The 17492-nt window shown below is 44.6% G+C and overlaps 1 protein-coding gene and 1 long non-coding RNA gene across 2 annotated transcripts in view; one reads left to right on the forward strand and one right to left on the reverse strand.

The window, feature by feature from the left end:
- Positions 1-5966: 5966 nt before the first annotated feature.
- The window catches only part of LOC148122801 (CDK5 regulatory subunit-associated protein 2-like), a 56576-nt gene continuing 45050 nt past the window's right edge, over positions 5967-17492 (forward strand). The window contains exons 1-2 of the mRNA XM_087904932.1: positions 5967-6206; positions 13503-13570. Coding sequence (XP_087761058.1) covers positions 13553-13570 — 18 coding nt within the window. The 5' untranslated portion in view covers positions 5967-6206; positions 13503-13552. The remainder of the gene's footprint in view (positions 6207-13502; positions 13571-17492) is intronic.
- On the reverse strand, positions 9116-12091 carry LOC148122802 (uncharacterized). The gene is made up of 2 exons (XR_015737586.1): positions 11511-12091; positions 9116-9538 (listed from the first exon to the last, which is right to left on the reverse strand). It is a non-coding gene; the product is annotated as an uncharacterized LOC148122802 (long non-coding RNA).

Consider the following 17492-nt stretch of genomic DNA (forward strand, 5'->3'; position numbering starts at 1 on the left):
AGGCATGGCCTTGTTGGAGGAAGTATGGCACTGTGGAGGGGCACTTTGAGGTCTCATATGCTCAACCCAAACCCAGTGTCTCAGTTCACTTCCTGTTGTTTTCAGATCAAGATGTAGAATTCTCGACAACTTCTCCAGCACCATGTCTGCCTGCACACTGCCATGTCTCACTTACCATGATAAAAATGAATGATAAACATCTGTAGTATAATCCACCCTAACTAAAAGTTTTCCTTTAGAAGAGTTGCCATGGTCATGGTGTCTTTTTACAGCAATAGCAATCCTAAGACAGTAATTGAATAAATGTTTAACAAGGGATGATGAGAAAGTTCTTCCTTGGAGTTAAATTTCAATAAATAACTTTCAATAATAGAGAAGAAAGGATGGAAATACAAAATTACCCACTAGCAAATGACACTGTCTTGGTTGTTTTTTTTCAAAACTGTTTTGTATTTATTTAGAGGAGTGTGTGTGTGTGTGTGTGTGTGAGAGAGAGAGAGAGAGAGAGAGAGAGAGAGAGAGAGAGAGATGCCATAGTGTGCATGTGGAGATCATAAGATAACCCCAAGTGTCTGTCTTTACTTTCCATCTTGAGACAGGGCCTCTTTCTTATTGTTTGCTGCTAGTTCTTCAGGCTGGCTGGCCTGTGACCTTGCAGGGATTCTCGTTTCTCTGCCTCCCACCTCTGCATAGGAGCCTGGAGCTTGCAGAGGCTACAGCATCAGGCTTTCACATGGATTCAAATCAGGTTCTCAGGGTTGTGTGGCAATTGTTTTCCTATAGTTGCATTGGGTAAGATTTAGACACATATGGTAAAAATACTGCAGAAGTCTGAAAAACATATTATGAAATCTAAAATAGTTCAAATAGCTCCCCACAAAAGTCTTTATTTTTTTCTTGGCTTTTTTTTTTTTTTTTTGAGACAGGGTTTCTCTGTGTAACTGGCTGTGCTAGAACTTGCTTTATAGACCAGCTGGCCTTGAACTCATAAATATCTTCCTGCTTCTGTTTCCCAAGTGCTGATATTAAAGGCACGTGATGCCACTACCTGGCCCCACAAGATTATTAATTACAGAGGAAAAGTAATACTTTTGTTGTAGCGAACTTGACATATGAAAAACCTCATCTAAAATATGAGTTGCTATCCCACTCAGTAAACATATCAACTTCACATCCCTTCTTTCCTACACCGAGAAGAGCATAGCATCTCATTTTTGTAATATTCTAGCTATACACACATTATCATCTATAGTTGATCATGAAAAAATATCACAGACACCTGATTGAAAAACATTCTACAAAATACCTGGCATAAACTCTTAGGAAGTTGATTGATATCATGAAAAATAAAAAAAAATGTCATTTACTAGAAGAGAGGAACAAGATGTAACAGAAAAGTAGTGTGTCGCCCTTTATACAATCAAGGACATATAAAAAACAAAGTTAATGAGCAACTGAGTACTTTGCAATCAAACCTATAGCAAATGTTACTGTATCAGTGAAGCTTCTTTTTTTTTTCTTATATTTGACAACAGCTGTATTATGTTTGTAGAACGTGAATATTTCATGGAGTTAAGTAAAGGTAAATATGAATAATTCACACACACACACACACACACACACAAACACACACACACTTGAGGTAGAGTTTCTCTGACCTCAAAATACATAGGCAATGTTGGCCTCAAACTCATAATCCTCTTGTTCTAGCCTCCTGAGTGCTGGAACTGCAAGTATGTACCACCATACTTAGCTTTCTTATACTTCTTTTGCAATATTTTTTAAGTCTGAAATTGTTCTTAAATGAAAATCTAAGAAAGTAGATATGGCCCTTGACAAATCTCTTTTTCCTCTCTGAGTATAATTTTCTCTTGTTAAAATTCTCTCCACATTGAGGGAAAGATGCTTGAGATAACCAGCTAATAAAGAAGAAAGGTGTATTTTGATGCATAGTTTTTGAGGCACTAGTCCATAGTTATTTAGCCCCATGGTGGTGGCACAGTACATCATGGGAGGTTGCTGCTCCCCTGCTGGTAGCCAGGAAGCAAATCCTGAGAGAGAAAGGAGGCATCAGAATCCTGTTATCCTTAAATAAAATCCTGTTAATCCTTAAAGTGCATGCTTCCAATGGCCTGCCTGCCTTGAATAGGTTCTACCTCTTAAAGATTATATACCATTAAAACAGGCACACTGTCTCAGTGGGTGGACCAACCCCTCGCAGTCCAGACTTCCTTGCTTCTTCTCCTTCCTTCTGCTCTTCAATTGGACCTTGGGAGCTCAGTCTGTTGCTCTGATGAGGGACTTTGTCTCTATCTCCATCTGTTGCTGGACAAAGATTCTATGGTGATATTCGTGATAATCACCAGTGTGTTAGTGGGGCAAGGTCAATTCAGACACCCTCTACTCTGCTGCCCAAGGACCTAGCTGGACATCCTCGTGGACACCTGGGATCCCCTCTAGAGCCAAGTCTCTTGCCAACACTAAAATGACTCCCTTAATGTAGATAACTTCTTCCCTGCTCCTATATCCGCCCTTCTTCCATCTTCACCCTCCCACTCTCCCAAGCTCTCTCCAGTCTTTCCCTTCTCCCTTTTCTCTGCCCCTCTCCCCTTCCCCTAAGCCCACCCCCACCCACATGCTCCCAACTTTTGCCCGGCAATCTTGTTTGCTTCCAATTTCCAAGACGATCTATATATGTTTTTTGGACCAGGACTGAATGAACATGCAACCAAACCAGACTCTCTGAATGTGGCTGAAATAGGGGGCTTATTGAGAAGCCATTGATAAAAAACCTTCATCTGGCGATGGATGGAGATAGAGACAGAGACCCACATTGGAGCACTGGACTGAGTTCCTAAGGCCCAGATGAAGAGCAGACAGAGGGAGAACATGAGCAAGAAAGTCAGGACCGCAACGGATGCGCCCACCCACGGAGACAGTGGGACTGATCTAATGGGAGCTCACCAAGGCCAGCTGGACTGGGACTGAACGAGTATGTGATCAAATCGGACTCTCTGAATGTGGCTGACAATGAGGGCGGACTGAGAAGCCAATGAGGGCGGGTTTTGATTCTACTGCATGTACTGGCTTTTTGGGAGCCTAGTCAGTTTGGATGCGCACCTTCATAGACCTGGGTGGAGGGGGGGCCTTGGACTTTCCACAGGGCAGGGCATCCTGACTTCTCTTAGGACTGGAGAGCAAGGGGGAGGGGGAACGGGATAGAAATGGGAGGATGGGAGGAGGTGGAAATCTTTAATAAATTAAAAAAAAAGATTATACTATCTCCCAGTAGGGACATCAAGGGAATTTGGCTATGGCTTCTGTCACTCAGTTGATCACTGAAGCTGATTTGGCTGGCTAGGCTGGTGCCCCCTTTCTTTTTCACTTCTTCATATGTGCCGTTCCAGAAGCTGCCGCTCCACTGAAAATGGCAACCTTCCCTGATGGAGGAGAACTATTCTTCCATCGAGGGCATAGGAGAAGCTGGACTCCCCTGTTAGAACTACAAGCAAGTCTCATGGTTCACCATCTCCTAGTAGCATCACAGGCTTGTGACTAAACTTTGATATGTGGAACTGTGGATCCAAATTGTAGTGTTGCTCATCTGTATGGGGGTGGGTCAACCATCCTTGTCAACTTCTTAGTGTCAGGAAGAAGAAAACAGACTACCACAAAGAGCAATGGGAACGTCTTAATCTGCAGACTTTACTCTTGCTGTTAGGAATAGTAACACTGCTGTCTTGAGCTGCTACTGCTTCACAGGGTTCCTGCCAAATCAAAAGCATCTGGACACAAATGACTTCCAGCCATGCAGAATGCCCTTGTCCAAAGAAGTAATAATGCTGTCTTTGTGGGTGGATGACTGTTGCCAAGGAGATGGCTCCAGAGAACCCAAACTGCTGATGGGGGTGATGTCACTTCTGGGCTTGGTGGAAAGAAAACTCACCAAGAGAAAAATGGGGCAATGGCCTCTCTGTCTCTAACCATGAATATGCTCTAGTAGCAGGAAAAACAACTTCCGATACAATTTTTCTTTTGTATAATTGATTCTATTTTCAGTGTTCAGGTTCACCAAAGGTTAAGTTCATAATCCACAAACATGTTCTTACTGAATAGGACAAGTGATTAATCCAATAGGAAACTTCCTATAGGTTCTTTGTAATTCTCTACTCCCGTTTTTGTATGTGGGAAAGCCAAAGTATTGAAAGGGGAAGAATAAGATGTAGTTAGAATGTAGGTCTAGACAATTCTAGTCCTGCAAGTAGTCACAGCCACTTGAAACATTTGTTTAAAGAATGAGTCTGGTGATCATAGCATTGCAGTTCTGTGCTATCTATACTAGACTGTATGTCTTCCTTTGATTTCTGCTTTCATTTTTACATTTTATATATGTAAACAGTTTCTTATGATCATATTCATCAACTCCCATTACATTCTATTGTCCTGATGCACTCCTGATAACTGCTTTGTTCTTTCTAAATAGTCTCTCTCCTACTTTCTCACCACTGAGTTTCATTAGAGTTGCTTGTATGAGCATGGATGGGGTTATTCATTGGAGTATGTGTAACTTACCATGGAAGCTAATGACACCTCCTCTCCCAGCAATAACAGATCTAACGTCTGAATTATTAAGTTTTAAGGTGAAAACAGATCTTAAAACTTGGGAAATATTGCCTGTCTGAACCACTTAAGATGTTGGAGTTCAGAAGTATTTGGACTCAAATCACAGCTCTGACTCTTGCCAGTTTGTAAAGAAAGAATATTTGGAGTTATGGGGAATGAGAATGAAGACGTGAACATATAGAATTATTACTGACAGATTTCCTAAAGATATCTCAGGTCATCCTCACAAAAGTCTTATAGGATAGGTACTAGCCCATTCTCTCAGAATGATCAAGGTCACCATTTGGTCCCCCAGGACCACAGAATATGGCAGGTAAAAGTCTCACCCTATAAGTCTGGAGTTAGTGGTGTCCATTACAAAAGGCCTTGTAACTGCAGAGTGCCCAGCAAAAAAACAAAACAAAAACAAAAACAAAAAAACAGCAGGACGATCTGCTCTACAGTTAGCAACCACTGGTCTATATCCATGTATCCTCCCCATTCCTTTCCCCCTCTGCTTCCTTCTCTTCCTGGCTCTGGTGCATTCTCTCTCTCTCTCTCTCTCTCTCCTCTCTCTCTCTCTTTCTCTCTGTCCCTCTCCCTCCCCCTTTTCCTTCTCCCTCTCCATCCTTACTCCCTTCCCTTCACTTCTCATTTCTCAGGGCACAGAGTGAATTTTCTCAGAATATCTTCATTCTGTTAAAGAAGGCTTAAAAAAATGGTTTCAGGGAACCCAGATCTGGATGCAAGGAGCTTAGGATCTGTTTTTAGTGGATCCTAATCTTATTTATTACTTTGGGCAAGTTATTTCTTCTCTCTCTGTCTCAGTTTACATGAGTTTACATGAGTCCTAATGGTAATTAAATTTACTGAAAGCTGTGACATGAAGTATTGCTGATACAGGTATGAGGCTTCAAACTCCACCTGTAAATTAGTTTATACTACCAACTAGTGCTCCATGGGTGTTATTTTTCTCAAATGAGGCGGAAATCAGTTATCTGAGTTTCAACATAAGGCAAAAGCATTTTGGGTAAAAGAACCAAGGCGCGAGGGGTGGGGGTGAGGGGTCATGATTATAACAGCAAACAGAATTAGATACCATGAGCTGTCCTACCTCCTGCTTAAAGTAACTGAAGGGGGGGGGGGGACTTTTACCCTCAACAAATATGGCCCCTACCTTGGCTTCGGTCCGAGTGCCCTCACACTCAAAAAAACTGGCGGCCAGCCTCTCATCTCTTAGTATTACAGGTTCAAGCGCGCTGGTTCTGCCCTGAGTTAAGATGGCGCCCACTCACTCTTCCCTGCCCGGTTTCAGGCCTGTGCAGGGCGGCTTCATCGCCCGTGTCGGCTGACCCCGCCTGGTTTCCGTAGGAAGACGCGGAGGAAAGATGGCGGCGGCTGCGGTTTGAATTCCAACCGCGCCGCTTGACTGAGAACGAGAGCTGGCTTGGAAGGGGCGGGACCTGGGCAGCCCAGCTCGTCGCGACAGCTTGGAGAACCAGTGGCGCCGCCGCCGCACACACCGGTGCCACCATCTCTGTCTTCATGATGGACTCGGGGATGGAAGAGGACGTCACCCTGCCTGGGACCCTCAGCGGCTGCAGGTGTGGCCCTGGCTTTGGGGTTCGTGGTAACTGCGTTGGGGTTCGTATTGATGGTGGTTCTGTCCCTTGAGGCCCATGTGTGTTGGGACCTGGGGGTGTCCAGCCAGCTCCACGCTCGTCTGTGGTATTCTGGAATATACTCTGAGAAAATGTGTGGAATGTAAGGGACATTTTGAAAGAGTGGGAGGAGATGGGCCTAATTGGGATTTGTATTAGTAGGGGCTGGTTGGGACTGGGACCCTAGGGCACTTAGTGATTCGTTCTTGTCCGAGCATTTGCATTCACGATGGGAAGTGTGTTGTTGTTTTAGACTTTGTCTAAGGGCTCACACAGTAGCCACCCAAGACAGAGGCATCATTGCAGGAGTTAAGAGCCTTGGCTGGAGATGGACGGAACTGGATTCAAGTCCAGCCCATAAATTGACTATGTGGGTGACCTTGGTAAAAGACTTCTGCTCTGCTCTGTAAAATGATAATAGGCACTTGTGCCTTCACCAGAATTGAATGAGCTGAAAAGAAACAATGGCTGCCTAGCAGTTCTCTTGGCCAGGCTAGCAGCTGACACAACAGTGTTGAAAAGGGTGATCTGTGTTACCATCACTACCACCACTACCAGTTGTGCCTTCTGTCCAAAGCCCTTGGGACCAGAACTTAGATTATTTGGATATTTGGAATGGGTTGTTGGCATGACAACTAACCTAGCCCAGTGTCTAACTCAATGGATCTGCTAATACTCTCTTTCATTCCCCTGCCTTGACAGGGCAGATGCTGCATTCATTTCTGGTAATTTGCCTCCTAACCCACTCTAGGCCCTCCAGGCAAGTTGCCGTGTTCAGGATGAAGTTCTGTAGTGTGGCTTTCTAGTTTCTTCATAGCCTCCTGCATCTGCCTGTAGCTTCCCCTCTCTCTGGTTCCCACCTCTGTCTCTTCCCCAGACTCTTTGCCCTATGCCTGACTGTTAAGTTCTGGGTGAGAAATGATGTTGCTGTGTTGTTTTCTTGCTGTCTTAGCTGTCCTTCCTATACCTTTTGCCTTATTAACACCCTGTTCGACTGCTAGGAAACCCTCCCTGATATTCCCCTCCTTGAGTGGGCTGTCTGTACTGTTCCAGCTACTCTCACCTGTTTCTGTCTGAGCCTTGTTGACAGTCATCAGCACTGTCCAATAGAAATACCAACGGTGGTGTATATTTAACTGAAAACTGTCATGTAAGCCAGGCATGGTGTTGCTCACCTTTTCCCAGCACTCAGGAGACAGAAGCAGGTGGATCTCAGAGTTCAAGGCCAGCTTGGTCTACAGAGCAAGTTCCAGTATAGCCAGGGCTACACAGAGAAACCCCGTCTCAAAACAGCAACAACAACCACAATTTCTGGTATTCACAATTAAAAAGCAGAAAAAGAATCAAGTGAAATTCCTTCGTTTGTGGTGCTGGAGTTTGAATGATAGGGTCTCACATGTGCTCAGCAAGTGCTTTACCACCAAGCAGCAGCAACTTTGGGAATAGCTGAATTAATAACATACTTTATGTAGCTTAATATTTCCGTATAGAGTTCTAGCAGAATCTATGGAAAACTTGTTGATGGTGTATTTTACATTTTTCAATCTTAATGTTTGACATCTGGCCTGACATTTTATACTTAGTTTCCTTCTCAGTTTGGACAAGCTGCATTTCAAGTCATAGTTAATGACTTGTGTATTGGACAGTGCAGGTGCTGGCTTTTAACATATGGTCATCACCAGATGAGACAGAGACCTATTTTAGAACAGGAACCAGTTTTGTTCACTTTAGCAACCCCACTTCCTAGCCTAGTGTCTGGGATACAATGGGAGCAGAATGACATTTATTAAGTCACTGAGTGAAAACTGATTCTTTGAGGGGCTGCTTTTGTCCATGTTACCTGTGGGACCCCTGAAGCATAGAGAGCTGAACAGAATGGTCTGGGGTCACATGATAAATCAGGACGTAAATCTAAGCTTCCTGACTCTAAGCCTGCTCTGCCTTCTAGTTAGTCTGAACTCATCAGACTGAGTATTCAGGGGTTCTTGCAGACCTTCTGGTTAGTCTAAACTAATCAAACTGGGTATTTCAGGGTTCTTGCAGACCTGGTTAGTCTAAACTGATCAAACTGGGTATTCTGGGGTTCTTGCTGACCTTCTGGTTAGTCTAAACTAATCAAACTGAGTATTCAGGGGCTCTTTCAGGGCTTCTGGCACTGAACTGGCCATTCAAGAGAATCAGATATATTCTGGGAGGGATGGATCTCCATTAGGTGACCACAACAGGAAAAAATAGTTTCTGTAGCACGAATTCCAGTTGGTATTAATAATAAAAATCCAGAGTCAGTTACATGGGTTATTGCTGAAGATCAGAGAAGTAGAGAGGCTAGTTACTAGAGAGTTCTTTCACCTCTACCAGTGCCCAGACAGAAGGGTGGTCCTGCCCTCAGACTGCATCTCCAGACTCCTTTTGTCTTCACCAAATATCAGACTGCACTGAGTTCCTGTCTCCTTCTGCCTTACATTCCTCTCTCCACCCAGCCATATCCCTCATGGCTCTACCTCCCTAGTGTTGTTATTAAAGGTGTGGGATACCAAGTGCTGGGATCACCTTTGTGTGAGCTGTTTTTCTCTCCTTTAGACAAATTCAGTCTTTGTGCCCAGAGTTGTCTTTATCTAACTGAGTCTTCCTCTGCCTCTGTCTCTAGAGTCCTGGAAACAATATAATGTTTGGGTGACCATAGCTGCTATTCCAAGCAGAGAGGGCTAGAGTGGTGCAGATTTCCTGCAGAGAGCGGCAGAGCTGGCGGGAGCGCTTCCCGGACAGACTGGTCCTGCCATGCAGCCAGGAGAGTCAGGCAGGTGGGTGACCAGGTGGCGGATAAAAGACTTACAGGACATACTAAATAGATGTAAGGCTAAACATAAAGGTAAATATTTATTACTTAAAGAAGAGGGAGAGAAAGAAAGACAGAAATAGAAAAAGGGGGGGGGAATATGTGTGCACACACCAAGAGGGGGAACAGAAGAAAGGAGTTAAGATGGCAAGGGAGAGGTCAGAAGTAGCTGGGAGTGGGCGTGGCTTGCCCCTTAAAGGGACCAGACCAAAAGAATAACATTCCCGGATCCTTTTTATAATGAAAAGCAGGAGATTTAACATCACAGTTTGAGGGAATTGGGGCGGCGAATTCTCAAGACTGCTTCCGGCTGATCTGTGGGCATCGTCTTCGGTGGGGGGGATCCAAGAGAAGGCTGGGTGCTGGTCACATCCTGGCATAGTTGGTCTCTGCTCCCAAGAGGTGTCTGTGGCATGGAAATGTCTGGTGTCCCTTGTACCTGGTTAGGGTATTGGCAGAACAGAGGACAAAGTTAACTTAAGAAAAAAAAAATTTTAGGACCAGGGGATTGAGGGAAATGTGTCTGACCTGTTTACTGTGGGTTCTTTAATTCGGCTCCCTGGAACTCACAAGAACTCCTTGAGTTTGTAAAAACAGAAGTTTTAGACATATACATTGTATTTATTGGGTGAGGCAGCCTGGCAAAACCTCTCAGCTATCAAACTGTCAGAGATCTTTGAGAAGGATAAGATTTTACTTTAATTACTGATTAAAAAATGACAGAGAACTTATTTGGTTGGCACCCAGATCTACTCTTTTGGGTCCTCCATGGTCGTTCAAGATTGCACTTGACCTTTGCTCTTTAGCCCAGGACCTGTCAGGCTCCAGAAGACCCTGTGGGCTAAGAAATCTGTAGGAAGACAGGCCTACCCTACCCGGGCAGCTAGGCTGTTGATTCCAGTGATTCTGTCCACGTCTGGAGGTCTTCAGTTTGGGTGAAAGACAGTTTTTGCCCAATGGTCAGCATTTGGCAGTCAAAGCGAACTGCAGATGGACGTTGTTTTGTGACCGTTTGTCTTCTGTCTTTTTGGAGGAAACAGAGTGTTGCTGCTAGGAGCCAACCTGTCTCTTTTCATTATAAAAAGTTTTTTAGTAATTAAATATTTAAATATCACATTCCCCAGATCTCTGAGCAGTTGAGGCTGTTTATTAGGTATAGCTGCAGTATAGAATCTGTCTGGAAGGTTGGGTCTGAGCTTGACTGTACTGGCTCTTAACAGGTAAGATCCATACTTGTAAAAAGACAGGAAGAAAGAAAAAAAAATTGTTTGTAATATAAGATTAGTGGCAGAACTGACAATGGTAGAGAACAGTTTAATATTAAATATAAGAGAGTTAAAAGTACATACCAGTTTAAAATATGAGACTTAGGATTTTGTAGTCTGAAATGAGATGTAATAAATAATTATTATGTATAGAAAGAATGAACAGGAATTGGGCAACATGCATGCCTTTGATGGGCCCTATCAAAAGAATGTCACTATGCAAAACACCTGTAATCAGAGTTAACAAGAAGATTTCAGTGAACACCGGGGAGTGGGGGGGAAGGCAGGGCATACATAAGAATGGGAGAGCTTGGTCACGTGACCTGGCTCTTGGCCAAGATAGCAATAAAGTCACCTGACCCCAGTGAACATGGCGGCAGCCACGTGTTGTGGGTAAAAAGTTACAATTTTTGATCTGTAAGAATTTTAAGCTTAACGAGAGGGACCTGAAGGCGTTATCTGTCCTGTTGTTGAAGCGCCATGCCGTACCACAAGCCGCAGAGGGGAGCAAAAGGCTGGAACTGAAAAAACTGCACCATGTCACAGCTGGAATGGAAAAGTCAGCATGAATTTTAAAAGCTGGGGGCCGCCTGTCATGGCGGTTGCTATCCAGAGTCTGAATTGTGAAAACCCACGCAAACAGACAATTTAAAGACGGATAGGTGTGGAGGATTTTAAGTAAGGCATATTTAGACTGGGACGACTTGCTTTCCCAGGTCAAGACCGTGAAAAAACCCGCAAAAACTGTGGCATCTTGAGCCTACAGCAGGAACAAGATGTATAGGCAAGATGGATCGAACATCCAGACGATGTGGACAGGCGTCCGAGGTCCACATGTGGGATGCTATGGGCCTAGCTGATTCTGGGCAAATTGCCCAGAAAGCAGAGACCGAGGGCTGAAACATATCAGCCGACCATGAGAACAATGGGAAGGAAGAAAAGGAATGAAAATAAACGAGAAAGAGTAAGAACTGGGAACCCTGGTCCCCCAGGCACAGGCTTAACAGAGGATGCAAGCCATAACTGAATGCCAGCAAAGGGACAGAGAAGTCCCCAGGTCCTAGAAACAGCGGGGTTGCCGTGAGCTTAGCCGTCAATTCCCGTGTCAAAGGGGTCGGTTAAGCTGACCGAAATGGGAAAACTCACAATTAGAAGCTGGTGTTGTTTGTAGGAGCCATAGTCCGGCAGATGGAACACGTGGGTCGTTGTTGAGAAGGTCCTCGGTCCCGATTCAGTCCCGGAAGTTGGAGCTCGGAGTCCCAGACAATGGAACCTGAAGCCAGGACCCTGGCCTCGGGGAGAGTCCACGGCACCAATTTTGTTCTTTAAAAAATAATGCTAATGTGACCACAGCCGCTAGTCCAGGCAGAGACGGCCAGAGCGGTGCAGGTTCCCTGTGGCAAGTGGCAGCACTGGTGGGAGTGCGTTCAGGACAGGATGGTACCAGCCATGTGGCCAGGAGAGTCAGGCAGGTAGGTAACCAGGTGGCAGATAAAAGACTTACAGAACATACTAAATAGACGTAAGGCTAAACATAGCGGTAAACATTGATTACTTAAAGAAGAGGGAGAGAAAAAAAGGCAGAAATAGAAAAAGAGAGGGGGGGGGAAAGCATGTGTACACACACCGAGAGGGGGAACAGAAGGAAGGAGTTAAGATGGCAAGGGAGAGGTCAGAAGTAGCTGGGAGTGGGCGTGGCTTGCCCCTTAAAGGGACCAGACCAAAAGAATAACAAAACGTGAGTGTCACCACTACCTCTAGTGGCTTAGTTCTGTACTCTGATCTTCAGGCAAGCTTTATTTGTTGAAACATAAAATGTTACTATGTTACTACAAGTTCCCAGGATGAAACCATAGCTTTTCGTTTTAATATGTTGCTTTCTGAGTACATTTCTCTTGGTAATTTGCAAATCCCATGTTTACAGCCTAAACTGAGGCCAGTTTGTCTGTGAACTTTTGTTTCATTAGGTTGCCTCCTAACCCACACTAGGCCCTCCAGGCAACTTGTTTGAACCTAATCCTTCTGTGTGTTTCACACAGCTTTATCCTTGTGTAATTTGGACCCAGGGATCTTGCCCCAGTTAGAAATTTACTCAGGAGGCAAAGGCAGGCAGATCTCTGTGAGTTTAGGCCAGCCTGGTCTACAAGAGCTAGTTCCAGGCTCCAAAAGTACAGAGAAACCGTGTCTCTAAAAACCAAAGAATAAAAATTGAAAAAAAAGAGAGAAATTTAATCTTTTTATGTAGAAAGATCCCGTGCTTGGCAGTCAGCGTGATAGCACAGATACAGAAGACAGTAGAAACCCTCATTGAGCCACGTACTAATTACGCTGCTTTGAAGAAGTCACTTATCTTACAAGCCTCCGTTTTACTTTGTTGATGAACTTATTTAATTGATGGCCATGCAGATGAAGTAAGAGTGAACATGCTAAGCCCCTGGCACCTACTGGAGAAAATGTGAACTCGGCGTGTGTTCTTAAATTCCTACTGTTGGCAATACAGGATCCTCAACACAGATAGATAAGAAGTTACTCTGATAAATCATTTAATCCAGGTTATCAACAGAGATGTGTTAGGTGCTGTAAGAAAGGTGGGGGAGGAAGGGAGTGAGATGCACATTGGCTGAGAGACTGGACACTGGATCTGAGAGTTGGCATTGGCCTGAAGTAGTGGAAGAAAGGCATGGGCTTCTCCAACAGGCATTGCTGAGCACCAACTGAGGACAGAAGAGAAACCCCTGTGCCCTTATTAGGGACACAGGAGTCTGCACTGTCTCTGCCCACACTTGTCTTTGCCTTGGTTCTGCTGTTCTCTCCTCTGCCCACCGCTGCCTGCTTTGTTCAGAACTCATCTCAAAACTCACTACCATTTTTGGCTTTCCTGGGTTACTTAGCATCCTCCATCCTCTGAGCATTATATATATTTGTTTTCATTATTTCTGTTGGCCTCTTTCCTAGTATCCAAAAACAAATAGGTTCTCACCCGTTTGCACTCATCTCAGAATCAGTAAATGCCAGCAAGCAATAAGTGCCTGTGGGTACACTGACTGCTATTCTGATTTTCTCTCCTGCTCTTGACCCCATTAGGGATGATGGGCAGCCTGAATACACTAACGAGTTTGTCTCTTTGCCTTTCTAAAGTGCTCCCAAACGTGTCAGAAGAAAAGGTCTGGCCTACCAGAGCCTGGAACATGAAGGACTTTGAAAATGTAAGTGAAGAAACCAAATCATCCTCCTCTAAGAAGCCATGTCTGCTGCCACCGTGTAGCCAGGCCAGGAGACAACTGTTTCCTGAGAAATGTTTTAATGCCAGAGGTGCGGGAGGGGGTGATACATGCCATGTGGTGGGGCTTTCGTGGCCTGGGCCTTATATGAGGGGGCGTTTACGTGTACACACAACCAGCCTTTCATAAAGGTTCTGCTAAGTTCTGACAGGTAGTTGGTTTGTTTCTGGTGTCTTAAAGATGAGAGTGTTGCCATATTATTCACTGAAGTGTAGCTGACAATGTCATAGGTACATGATTTATACGTCCTCCTTGGTTCTTGCTGCAAATCATGAGGTATTTTCTATTAGCAATTTTACAAAGGAGGTCTCAGAATAGGAGAGACTGATTTATGGTCAGATAATAAATTCATAAGAGGCAGAACTGGGATTCAAATTCATATTCTTTTAAGGTTTATTTTACTCTAGAGTGTGTGGTGTGTGTATGCTGTGTGTGTGTGTTTAGTGCATGCATGTTGAGTATGCTAATGTGTATGACTGTATGGTTGTATGTCAAGGTCAAGGCAAGATGGCAGTTATTTTCCTCTGTCACTGTCTGCCTTATTTCCTTGCGACTGAACTTTTGCAGCTAGGCTGGCAGGTTGACTGACTGGCCAGCAAAATCCGAGGATTTTCAATATCGGTAATGCAGTAATTTAGGTCATCTCTGCTCCTCCCAGTGCTGGGCTCATAGGCATGCCTGGCCCTGCCCAGGTTTGTTTGTTTGATTGTTTTTCTTTCTTTATAAGTGATTGCTGGGGATTTGAATTCAGGTTCTGATGCCTGCATAACACGAGCTCCACTGCCTGAGTTCACTTAAGCATCCTTGTTCTGCTGCATTGCCCCTCCCCTTTCATTTTGTAGACTTTGTGGCTGGTGAATGGAGCATGGGTAGCCTGTACCCAGTGCTGTGTTGTAATTGCCAGAGAATGGCTTACTGGTGACAGGTTTGGCTTTGATGTTTAATAACTTCCAACATTGTTACCTTTCATTTGTTAGCAGAGGGGCTTGTTGCCAGGTAACAGGAAGCTAAGGTTATTTCCAAATTCCAATTCTCTTTAACAAGTTACCTGTTCAATACTCGTACATCATGGGAAGAATTAGACTCTTCTTCATTTGTGACCAAATGAAATCCATACTATGCAAGACACAGGAGATGTCTTCTCTCTTTGTCAGAGAGAAGATGGAGGACGCAGAGAGAAGGACGCCTGCGATTATGTCTTTCTCTCCCCTGTTGTCTTTGCAGAACAGAGCGGTGCTGTCTCTGGATTTAATTTAGCATACTCATTACTGCTAATAGTTATCTGCAAACCACCAGTGACCAATTGAAGAAATGGCTTGTCAGATCTCTAATGGAAACAAGTCATTTTCGAGCTTAGAGTTGTTATAATTTCAGCTGTACATGAGCTGTTACGCTGTGGGGTTTGGGGCATGCATGAACTGAATGAGATCTGATTGTTTCACGTCGTGTATAATTAAAGTATGCTCTCCTGTTAAAGGCTTGTTCCTATTTGATCGTAAGAGTAATAATAACTGCTGTTTATTCGGCTCTGGCTCCGAGCTTGGCACTTTAAATATGAAGTTTTTCATATTAGAACAACTTTGCAAGATCAACAGTTATTATGTATTGTTGAGGAACATGGTTTTAAATTTCATTATCAGATGAGGAAATTTAGCAGCATTGTATAATTTTGGCTTCACACCCTGTTTAAGATTCATAAGACATACCTACCGAGGCTTGGGTATGTGGTGTGGCAATGGTGTTCTCAAAGGACCTTACTAAGGACCACAGCTTCTCCACATAGACTGTCTCTTGATCCCTTTTGCTGGTGACTTTCGGCCAGCGGCTTAGCCTCCCTGTATTTCTCCTCCTTTCTGATGGGCTGTTAGCAGGATGATGCCTCTGTCATTGAGTACATCCATGTGTCAGGTGGCCCTCCTCCTTACTATCTTATTACTGTCATTTTTCTCAGCTCTGCCTTGTGATTGAAGTTTCTCTTGCTCAGACTGTTCTTGATGGCCAAAACCTCATTTTTCTTGAAGGTGAGGGAGAGCTTTCTATGCCAATATGTTTTAGAATTTATGCTTTTTCTTTATGACTGTGGTCCTTTGGCTGCTGTTAGGTTTTTATGGCATTAATATTTTTTATTGTAGTGTTTTCGAGAGCAAATTTTGGAGCTGAAATTGAAATGGCCACCCTGCTCTCACTGTCTCCCTTGCAGGTCTTTATAAGTCACTGAAATTTTTCATTTGGCCTGAGCTACATTTTGTGGTGGCACTCTGGGCTTTCTGGGAGGTGCTTATAGGAAAAGAACTTGGCATCTGACGTGAGATTTAAAGGGACATGCACATGAAAGAGAGGCAGAATAATTTTGAGTTAAAAGAGAGACCCCTGCTTTTCTTGTTCTGGTCTCAGGTGACTGCTGTGTGAGCATCAGCAGGTGCATTAACTAGGTTTAGTGAGGCATTGATCTGCTAGTGCTTTTCTCAGAGTTCATCTGTTCAGTACACAGTTTCACATAGGCAAGCCAGGTCGTCTGTCAGGTGGGGAATCTGCAGTGGGTTCTGCCCTGGTAAGTTTCCCTGTTATGATCGTACTGGATCGATGGATAGGAAGATAGTTTGGTGATGCAGTGAGTGCATAAGAGAGGGCACCTGTGGATACCAGAGACAGATAGCACTGAGTAAGTGACCTGGACTTGGAGAATTCTATGTATACGAAGATTCATAAACAGCTTTGAGAAGGCATGTTAATAAAGTCAGGAAACTGTGAGATGTATTTTCAGAATGAGGCTATCTCAAGGAAATATAGCCTAGAAGTAGGAAGGCAGTCTGTTTCTTGACTGTTTGTTACACTGCTGATTTTTTCTTGAAGGGGAAAGGGGACCAGTGATAGACAGTGATGTAAGTGGTCAGAAACTGCTTTTAAAAGATTACCCAACACTGTGAATGTAAGGAGTAGAGTTTTGAGGGGGACAGGGTGGTGGCAAGGTGATAGGGTTAAAGGAGACCTGAGAGGTGTTGTATAGGAGCAGGGCCAGACCCTAGGATCTGGGAGTGATAAATACAGAGTGGGGTCCAGGCTTAGAAGCCAGAGATGTGGAGAGTACAGTGAATCATGAGCTGAGGGATATGGAGAGTGAGGTCTTATCATAGAGGCCAGAGATGCAGGGAGCGGGTGGGAGCACCAGAAGTGAGATGCAGGGCGCCAGTGGGAGCACCAGGAGAGAGATGAATGGAGAGAGGGTGGGAGCACAGAAGAGAGATGCAGAGAGCGGGTGGGAGCACCAGAAGAGAGGTGCAGAGAGCGGGTGGGAGCACCAGGAGAGAGATGCAGAGAGCGGGTGGGAGCACAGAAGAGAGGTGCAGAGAGCGGGTGGGAGCACCAGAAGAGAGGTGCAGAGAGCGGGTGGGAGCATAGAAGAGAGATGAGTGGAGAGCGGGTGGGAGCACAGAAGAGAGATGCAGAGAGCAGGTGGGAGCACCAGAAGAGAGTTGCAGAGAGCGGGTGGGAGCAGGAACTGAGAGATGAGTGGAGGGTGGGGACATAGCTACAGAGCTAGAGGACCTCTGGTCATTCGACAAGCCAGGGGATCCAAGCCCAGAGGGTAGGGACCTACTCAGACTTTGAACCCAGCAGCCCTTTTGACACAAGGTCTTCCTGGTGGTTTCACAGTGTTGTAGAAACACTGATGAGAAAACCAGGTTCCTACCTGTGTGTATTGAAACTGGTACCTGGTCATGTGCTGTCTGTGTTGACTGATGATAAAGTCAGCTGTCCACACGGAAGGCTTTAGGGAAGAAGTCAGCAAAGAACTTTATTTCACTGAAAGCCTGACTTTGTCTTCCTAGGTGTTGAGTACCAGGGT

This window comes from Myodes glareolus, chromosome 3 (genome assembly GCF_982192425.1).
Source record: "Myodes glareolus chromosome 3, mMyoGla1.1, whole genome shotgun sequence".
Classification (NCBI taxonomy): domain Eukaryota; kingdom Metazoa; phylum Chordata; class Mammalia; order Rodentia; family Cricetidae; genus Myodes; species Myodes glareolus.